This window comes from Suillus plorans (assembly GCF_016647745.1).
Source record: "Suillus plorans strain S12 chromosome Unknown HD556scaffold_45, whole genome shotgun sequence".
NCBI lineage: Eukaryota > Fungi > Basidiomycota > Agaricomycetes > Boletales > Suillaceae > Suillus > Suillus plorans.
The window spans coordinates 149690-159154 of NW_024537429.1; the positions used below are offsets into that span (position 1 = coordinate 149690).

At 50.6% G+C, this 9465-nt stretch overlaps 1 protein-coding gene across 1 annotated transcript; it reads right to left on the reverse strand.

Moving 5' to 3' along the window:
• Nucleotides 1-5088: 5088 nt before the first annotated feature.
• HD556DRAFT_1387338 (adaptin N terminal region-domain-containing protein) lies at nt 5089-7781 on the reverse strand (the record flags this gene model as incomplete). Its single annotated transcript, XM_041303445.1, has 10 exons — nt 5089-5585; nt 5652-5830; nt 5882-6058; nt 6117-6308; nt 6361-6487; nt 6575-6816; nt 6844-6867; nt 6922-7206; nt 7256-7644; nt 7694-7781. The coding sequence occupies 10 exons, from the start codon at nt 7779-7781 to the stop codon at nt 5216-5218; spliced, it is 2073 nt and encodes a 690-aa protein (XP_041157964.1). The 3' UTR covers nt 5089-5215.
• Nucleotides 7782-9465: the final 1684 nt, after the last annotated feature.

The window sequence follows — 9465 nt, forward strand, 5'->3', positions numbered from 1 at the left end:
CTCCATTGATCCTGCGAGCGCGTCCCACTGGGACCTTAATAACTTATGTATCATTGCAGCCTTACGCACGCGGTCCAGCTCTGAAGAACAGGAGTTCCTTCGCACCTTCACCAATGCCTATCTGGCCTGGAATGCGCTCAAATCTCGTCACGAGAAAGTCGGCCCTATCGCACAGATCTTACTCATCCAGCAGGCCCTCGCTGTTCGTTACCGTCGCTCAGAACGCCTCGCTACAACTAGCACTCAACTCAGTGAGGTGGTCAGGCGCATATATGCCATAGGCCTACCTAAAGAAGACGACTTCTTAACGATTATGATGCTTAACGCCATGTCAGATGACCTCCCCCACGTTCGCAACCATATCGCAGATGCTCTGGCCACCAGCACCACTACCAGTGTCTATGGCCCTTCCAACATTCGTTCCCGTCTCGATGTCGAGCAGCAACTTATCGACACCGCGAAGGGGCATTCCGGGGATGTTGCTCTCCTTGCCAGTGGTAAAGGGGGCAATTCCCATGGCGGCCGGTCCAAGACCTGTACTGAGTGCGGTCGTCAGGGCCACTCATACTGTTGCACCAACTGCAATAGTTGGGGGCACTACGCTAAGGATTGTTTTGGTAAGGGTGGCAGTATGGAAGGCAAACGGGAGGAGGTCCTTGCACGGAAACGTGCGGCTCGTGAGGCCAACAGCAAGGGGGCAAAACCCGCTGCCAAGCCTGCATCCACCGGGAAGCCGGGTGCCGTTCGTTATGATACTGGTGGACGCGCATATATCCTTGATGGCGAGACCCACGAGGCTATCTATATTGCCACTCCCCCTGCTGCACCTCCTTCCTCGTCATCTGACACTGACTCTCGCGAGTTTGCAGGCCTCGCCTGTGATACCATCACGCCTGCCTTCATCCGGGAGCTGTCAGAGCTTGACAGTGACGAACTGGCCCTCTACTCCGCTTTGGACACCTTGCAGGCCAGTGTTGACTGGCACAAATGCAGCCAACCTGTTGACTTCGCTGGCATCACCTATAAGGCGCCAAATCAGCGTCAACGCACTATCGTGGATCCTTCCATCGTGCCTTTCTTCCTTGACAGTGGAGCGTCTGTTCATATCAGTAACACTGAGTCTGACTTCTTCAGTCTGCGTCCCATTCCTCCTCGCACCGTCAGTGGCATCGGCGGTTCTTCCATCCAGGCGCTCGGCGTTGGCACCCTTCGTTTGGTTGTCTCCAAGGGGACTCACATCACTCTCGACAACGTGTTATTCATTCCTACGGCTACTGTACGTCTCATTTCCGTCTCTAGTCTATGCAGTGCACACCGTTGCATCGCGTCCTTCGACGCCTCTAGCTGCTGGGTTACTGCTCGTAGTGGCTCCCGCATGCTTTCTGGCTCCCTTACATCCCGTCGTCTGTATGCTCTTTCGGGTGGGCAGCTCTCTGCGGACCACGTTTTCCTGGCACAACGCGTCCCTGACCTTCAGTCTTGGCACCGTCGTCTTGGCCACGCCAACTATCGCGCCGTGTATGATCTTGCCCGCTCTGGTAATGCCACTGGTATGCCTATCACCCTATCCACCTCACCTCCCGTTTGTGACGCTTGCATTCTTGGCAAACAGACTAAGTCTATTGTCCCGAAAGTTCGCACAGGTGTTAGGGCTACTAGGAAACTGGGTATAGTCCATGTGGATCTCATGGAGCATCCTGACACTGTATCCGCCGCCGGAAATAAGTACATAATGGACATCATTGATGATTTCTCGTCGTATGCTTGGTCCATCCCCTTACCTGCTAAATCCGATGCTTTCCCTGCGCTTCAAGCCTGGGAGAAAGCTCGCGAGCTCGAAACCTCCTCCAGAGTCGGTATCTACCGGTCTGACAATGGCGAGCTCAAGTCTGAGGCCATGCGAGAGTGGCTCCTCTCGCGTGGTACTCTTCACCAATTCACTGCGCCCTATACGTCGGCGCAGAACGGTCGTGTTGAGAGATTACACCGCACCTTGATGGGTAAGGCACGCGCTATGCGCTCTGCTTGTGACGTTCCCGTGAATCGCTGGGACGAATTTGTTCTAACTGCCTGCTATCTGTCCAACCGCACGCCCGTCTCTTCGCAGGCTGGTCACACGCCCTATGAACGATGGCACGGCACCAAACCCGATCTCAGCCACCTTCGCGAGGTGGGCTGTCGCGCGTTTGTGCTTGTTCAGAACCGTCACAACCCCAAGGTTTACGATCGTTCTGTTGAATGTGTACTCATTGGTTATTCTCTTGACTCTAAAGCTTATCGTTGCTACCACCGGGCCTCTCATAAGGTGTTCGTGTCATACCACGTCTCATTTATTGAGTCGCATACTTCCGCTAATGCACCTCTTCATCCCGGTATCTCCCACGATAATGCTTCTCTGCAGGCTTCTCAGCCTGTCCCGTCGCAGCGTGCTTCAGTCACTGAAGTACCAGACGAGGATGACCCACCTCCCATTCCTATTTCTGTTGAGCCTCCTGTGCCTCCACCCCGGCGATCTGCCCGTGCCCCCATGCCTTCTGAACGACGCTGTGATACTGAAGGTATACCATACGTAAATGCTACTCAGCGTCATGCTTTAGCTTCTCTGGCTGCCGCTGACCGAACTCACGCCTTGCCGAGCATTGCTGAGTCTGCTTTCACCACGTCCCCCACTGTCAATGACCTCGCGGACTTGGAAGCTGAGATTGCTTATCTCACGTCCGTCTTTGCAGCTACACCTGATGATTTTGAGCACGAGCACCCTTCCGATCCTGTCACTTACACTGAGGCCATGTCTTCTCCTCATGCGGCTGCATGGACTGAGGCGATGCGCGACGAATTCAAGTCACTTCACGATCTGGGTGTCTATAAACTCGTCCCTCGTGCTACTGTCCCTACCGGTCGCAAGATTATGAAAGGGCGTCCTGTCTTCAAGCTGAAGAGGGATCAGGCAGGCAATCCAGCTCGGTTCAAAGCTCGGTATGTATGCCGAGGCTATTCCGCTGTCTGGGGTCAGGACTATACCAAGACCTCTGCACCTACTGCGCGTCTCGAGTCGTTTCGCATTCTGGCTCATCTTGGCGCTGCTCTCGACTGGGAAATCGAACAACTGGACATTAAGACAGCCTTCCTCTACGGCCTTCTCGACTCCGACGAGATCTGTTATATGGAACAGCCCAAAGGTTTCGTCGAGCCTGGCTATGAGGATCATGTCTGGGAACTCCAAAAAGGTCTATACGGCATGAAGCAGGGTGGTCTCATATGGAATCGTACACTCAATGACGCTATGCTATCTTGGGGCTTTGCTCGTCTTAAGAGCGAACATTGCATCTATTACCGTCGCACCAGCTCTGGCATACTCCTCGTCGCTGTCCACGTCGACGACTTCTTCACCGTCGGCAGTTCTAAGGCAGTTATCTCTGATTTCAAAACTCAACTGAAAACTAAGTGGCAGGTTTCTGAACTCGGGGATGCGCACTTCTGTTTGGGCATCGCTATTGCGCGTGACCGACCCAATCGCACCATCTCACTCTCTCAAACTGCCCTTATTGATCGAGTTGTATCACAATTTGGCCTTCAGAACGCTGTCCCTGTCTCCATCCCTATGGATCCAGGTCTTCATCTTTCCCGGCGTGATCACTCCCCTCGTACCGATGCCGAACGTGATCTCATGGCACGCACACCTTATCGTTCCCTCGTAGGTTCCCTTATGTACCTCGCCATCGGCACACGCCCCGATATCGCATACGCTGTTCAACAGCTTTGCAAATTCCTCGATTCTTACGGGCGTGTCCACTGGGAGGCCGCCAAACGGGTCGTTCGATATTTGAAGGGTACTCGCACACTCTCTCTTGTACTTGGTGGTGATCACACTGCCCGCCTTCTTGCCTATACTGACAGTGATCTTGGAAGCTGTGTCGACTCCCGTCGTTCCGTTAGCGGATATTGCTGTTCCCTTGGCGGTGGGTTCGTCACCTGGAGCGCGCGTCAGCAGAAGACCATTGCACTGTCAACTTGCGAGGCAGAATACGTGGCTGCTTCTGAGGCTGGTAAAGAGATTGCGTGGCTCCGTATGCTTCTTCTCGAACTCGATTTTCCACAACTTTCGGCGTCTCCGTTGATGTGTGATAACAACGGCGCTATCGTTCTCACCGAAGACTCTTCTTTTCATGCACGGGTCAAGCACATTGATATGGCTCACCACGCCATTCGCGAACGGGTGACCCGCCGTCAACTCAAACTTCATTATGTGCGTTCCAAAGATAACATTGCCGACATCTTCACAAAGGCCTTGCCACGGAAGGATTTCGATCGCCTGCGCACATTCTTGGGCCTACGGTGAATCATTCGAGGAGGAGTTACTTGTCGTGTCGAGGAGGAGTGTTGGCGCACAGAGTGCACGTGACGACGCGCCAACTGATAGTAGGATTCCATCCACAGACTCGTATATATAGTTGAACCATCTTGTACCATCTCTTCCCTCAGTCCGTTCCACCGAGACTGAGGGTACGTCTGTTTTGTTCTCCCGCTACGATTACTAGACACTAACACGCTACGTACTAGTGTTTATCTGTGTCTAGGTACTTAATTCAGTCCGTTCCACCGAGACTGAGGTGTTTATCTGTGTCTAGGTTAAACAGGACACGCCTTCGGTCGTCTGTTTTCCAACTTCATTCGTCTCCGCAAATAGACACAGCGTATCTCTTCGCGTTCTGACCCTCGACAACGCTGTGTAAAACCATGAGCAAACGGATCCTTGACACGCAGATCTGAGTGGAGATTGTCTTCGATTTACTGTCCACAACGAACGGTTTGGATGGAACGAAAAGTTTATGCGTGGGATGCAGTGGCTTTCGAACATGCAGTAATACAGCATAGAACGCAATTGCGCCTGATCCCGGCGGTATCTCGTGCTCGGGCAAAGGTGTTTTGGATGCCCTTTAGGATAGTAACAACGTGCTCGCATATTTTGTTGTGGGCCAGCGATGCATTGAGACACCCGTTTTCTTGCTTGAGTGAAAAGGGGCCACGCGAAGTTTTAGACTCCGTGCTTGACAGTGACGCGCATGCCACGAACACCTCGCGAAAAGTATGATGAATAACCCATCCATTCCTTAAACAGAAAATATCGACCAGACGACATGTATGTGTACCACACATGGAAGGCTGCTAACGGCACCGAGCAAATATGTACATGCGCATGGTGATGTCAAGTACATTAGAACAACCCTAACAAGTCCTCCTGGGGCTGCGCATTCTGAGCCGGCTGGGACGGTGGCGCCGGCGACCCTCCAAATCCTTCGAAAGGCGAGGACAGGGATGTCACTGTCGGCGATAGCGCCGTTGACAGTGATCCTGCGCCCGTATCCATAGTTTCCATACCACCGAAGATCGACACAAGGTCGTCTAGTGGATTCGCGGAAGTGCCTGACAGGAAGTTTGCTGCAGCGGGTGTCGAAGGAAGTATTTGAGTAGCAGCGAGTCCAGAAGGCTGCTCATCCTGCGCGGAATCATCACCAAGGTCGAGAAGATTCTCTGCTTGTTGGCCAGCAACAACCGTCTGGAGGGCTTTCTGAGCATCTGAAATTCTGTAATTACACCATGAGAGTCGTCAATTCAGTAGAAACAAACAAAACTGGCCAGTGGGCACTCACTCTGATCCTTTGCGTTGCACTGAGTCGGCACCAACCCGTCCGTGACCAACAAATGTTTGAGCAGGTTTGTGGTAAACACTTGCTAATGATGATATCTCGCCGAGGAGCTCTTCAAGCAACGCGGGCGAAACCGTTGTTCTCGGGATAGATATTGGTGGCCGATGAGCAAGGACAACAGCCTAGTTTACGTTGATTAGCACCATCGACCAAGGCTCAGAAATTGTTCACACCTTCGCTGCGCCAGGGTCTGTTGACAAGAGTCTCCAATATATGTAAGCGCGGTCCCGCACATCTGGTGAATCGCAATCCTTCGTTGCTGTATTCAACACACGCTGAACGACTCCCTGGGACGAGTCAGGTTTCTTCAAGAATAGCTTGACTACTGCAGTTAACGTTTGAAGTTGAACCTATTGTGCAAGATCAGTACTTGTAGCACTAGTTTAAGGTAACACTGAAGTCAAATACCTGGTACGACTCCTCGATGAACGAGTCAACAAATATCCCCAACAGTTCATCCGCGTTGTCGATCTTATCGGCATACTCGCCAATAATCCAAATCAAGGACGTTTTCGCTTCTGGCTCGTCCAGCTTTTCTAAATTAGCGCAGAGTGTAGGGATTACACCTTCGTATGTTAAGGGGTACTTCCTGAAGATATCCTAAAAGGAATGTCATTACGAAGGCCACAAAAAGCTAGATATCACTGCGCACCTTCATGACAACCACGGCTTCTTGGACCACATAGCTGACGCGAGTGTTAATGAGCTCTAACAATACGTTCACACAACGTTCTGCTGCGCTCTCAATTAGAATCGCTGTCTGGCCAATGGCTTTGATGCTCTTCGGACAAAATCGACGTCAACCTCTGACGAGTATCTGACCAGCACGGTCAGCAATGCAAACCACAGAAATTGCTGCGACTCACTCTTTCAGTTCGCTCAACAAAGCATCTACGTTGCTATCACTGGCCAATCGGACCATGATATCAAGTTTCTCGATCTTGACATACAACGGGTCATTGTATTTGCAGAAGAATACCCTCATTTCGTTCGAAAGGAGGTCGGATCGTTTTTGAAGGAGAAGGTTGATATTCCGCAGCGCGACCCATTGTACCTCGGGCGGGGACGATAGCAGGGTGACTATCGGTGGTGCCATCTTGCGGATCAACTGCTCAACGAGATCGTCTCGTCAAACATTGCGTATGTGGATCATGATGACCTTGAGATGCGAAGGTCAAGTCATGACAAGGGCCGGATGAGCGACACTGTGTACCTTCATTGCGGCAAGAACAACACTACCATTTACATGCTGGAATTGAGGTACGACGCGTTCGCAGATGTGCTCACTCTCTTTGTCGTCTGTCGCGTCATACCGTGCTAGAGCATTCAAAATTGCGACTCGACCCCATTCTGAACACTCGTTGAGGGCGATAAGTAGTTTGTTCAGTATAGCGGAGGTGATGGAGAATACGGCGGGATCGGAAGTAGAGTCAGATGGTTGGTTGGAGGTTGCTGAGATGTGGATGTCTGTGAGTGCTGCGACTGTATTCGCCACGACCTAAATGTAGATGAATCCTACTCGGTAAGACAGAAAGATATAAGATTACCATAGGGTTGCTATCCGAAATCATATCACGAAGCTGATCCAAAAAACCATTCTCGATGACAAGCTCGGGCTTGAGATCATACAGCTTTGCAGCGCAGAGCGCAGCAGTCTTTCGAACATACGGGTTGTGATCTCGCAAGGCGCGTTGAAGAGGGTCGCATAGATAGTCTATAATTTTCTCTGCACGCAGACACCCCATAGTTCGAATCGCCAGTGCGCGTACGAGAGGATTGGGATCCTCGGAGTCCTTGACGAAGGTGTTCACGGCCAATATGACGAGTTCTGGCTGTGTCTTTGCATAGTTCATGAGATATAGATATACGAGCTTCTTCTGTTCGAGGTCATCTGTCTGCATATTCTTGAGGACATCGGGGAACAAGCCGCTGACGTCTAGGATGTTTTAAGCGCGGTGGGCAGATTGAGCGAGAAAGTGCAGCACCTTTACCGACGGTCATAGATGCTATGACACGCTTGATAGCATCTTTTCGTTTATCGCGGTACTCGCTATTGAGATCCACGCTGAGCATCAGTGAATTGATGAGACCTTGATATTGTAGCCGTGCGAACTGTAGAAGGATACAATTCTGCTCCTGCTAAGTAATATCATATATACTGCGAAAAATTTGAGCTGTAAATACATAGCTATTGATGCCTGTACATGCAGAGTAGCATGAACAGTCCACGACAATATCGTCACATTCCTCCATTGTAGCAGATGAGGGGTGATAGTTTGCTTGTACTAGGGGTCGGCGTTGCCGACTAATAACCTTGCTCCGGTTGTTCCCGCGTCGTCGTTTTGTTTTCTCATCCCCGATTTTATTCTGTACTATGTACATGCTTGTCGCCTAGTGTTACATGTATCAAAGGGACGATATCAACTCAACATCGAAATACAATAACAATTTGGCCTTCACTTTGTGTTTCTGTACTTCAGTGAGCAAATGAACCCGAATAAGTAATCCGAATCATACTACTTGCGCAACCTTTTGCAGCTGTGCGCGGCTGAGCTGGCAAAGGGTAGCTTCATCGGTGTCGGTTGACGATGGACGGGACATTTCGTCGTTGGATGTATCTCATGTTGGCTGATTAGTAATGGTCTTTCGTTTTGCGCAGTGTAGGATTTAATGTATCATGTTCGTCACTTCAAGGTACATGCAGAGTCGATTGGTTCAAGCCGAGATCTCGGATAGAGATCAATAGAGACAAATAACTAAGTACGACATACTCGATATTTTGGTCGTTGACGGTCTGGATATTGATGCTCAAAACCAATCTTCGACGTCCAATGCTATTCATCATGATAAAGGTCGAAGAGATGTTGCTGCATCCCGTTCTTATTCCCATCGAATCTCACACAGTACATGGCCTCGCAAACGTGCGAACCTCAATAGTCACACGGCAATAGCTGGATGGATTTAGCAGTGTCAACAAAATTTTAAATGATTTAAAACGCTGTAGGTGTTACGCTGTAATGAGAACTCATGTCACCGTCATCGCTAGGGAACTCCACGGGTAAACCCGTGGGTGTGCGCAGTCGGACCTGTACCCGTACCTGGAGATATACCCATACCCGTGGTGCGGGTACGGGTTTGCTTGTGGGTATCAGCCAAACGGACCCGGGGTATTACCCGCGAGGGGTATACCCGCGGGTCACTACGAAGAGCATTGTAATGAATTGTAACAACAAATGTAATACTAATCTACTTGGACTCTGTCCCAACCCTCATTCATTGCTTCCTCTTCGCCAACAACATCTGGGAGCTTAGACGCGTGAATGATATCCTCAGATTTGACCAGGCCTAACTCGTTCCATAAGCCGACACAAAGCAGCGCACGTGTCGACTGCGCCGATAAACGATTTCTGACATGTGACAGGACAAGACGCCCACGACTGAAGAGACGTTCAACGTCTACAGAAGTAGCTATAGGCAATGTAAGCTTACAAGGCATTGAACATAATAATGCCACATACCAGGGATAGTTAGATAATCAATGGCCATGTGCGACAGGTGGGGGAATGATTTGCGACGTTCTTGCCACCAAGCGATAGGGTTGGTGACATGTTCCACGTCCGTACTAAGGTAACGGTCGAGTTCGGAGCCCGAGTTAGTAGGTTTGGGGACTGCAAGTGCGGGGAGGTTGTCAAAAATGTTGTCGCTCTAAGATTGAGTCAGTACAAACGCTAAGTAAAAAGCAAAAAAGAAAAATACC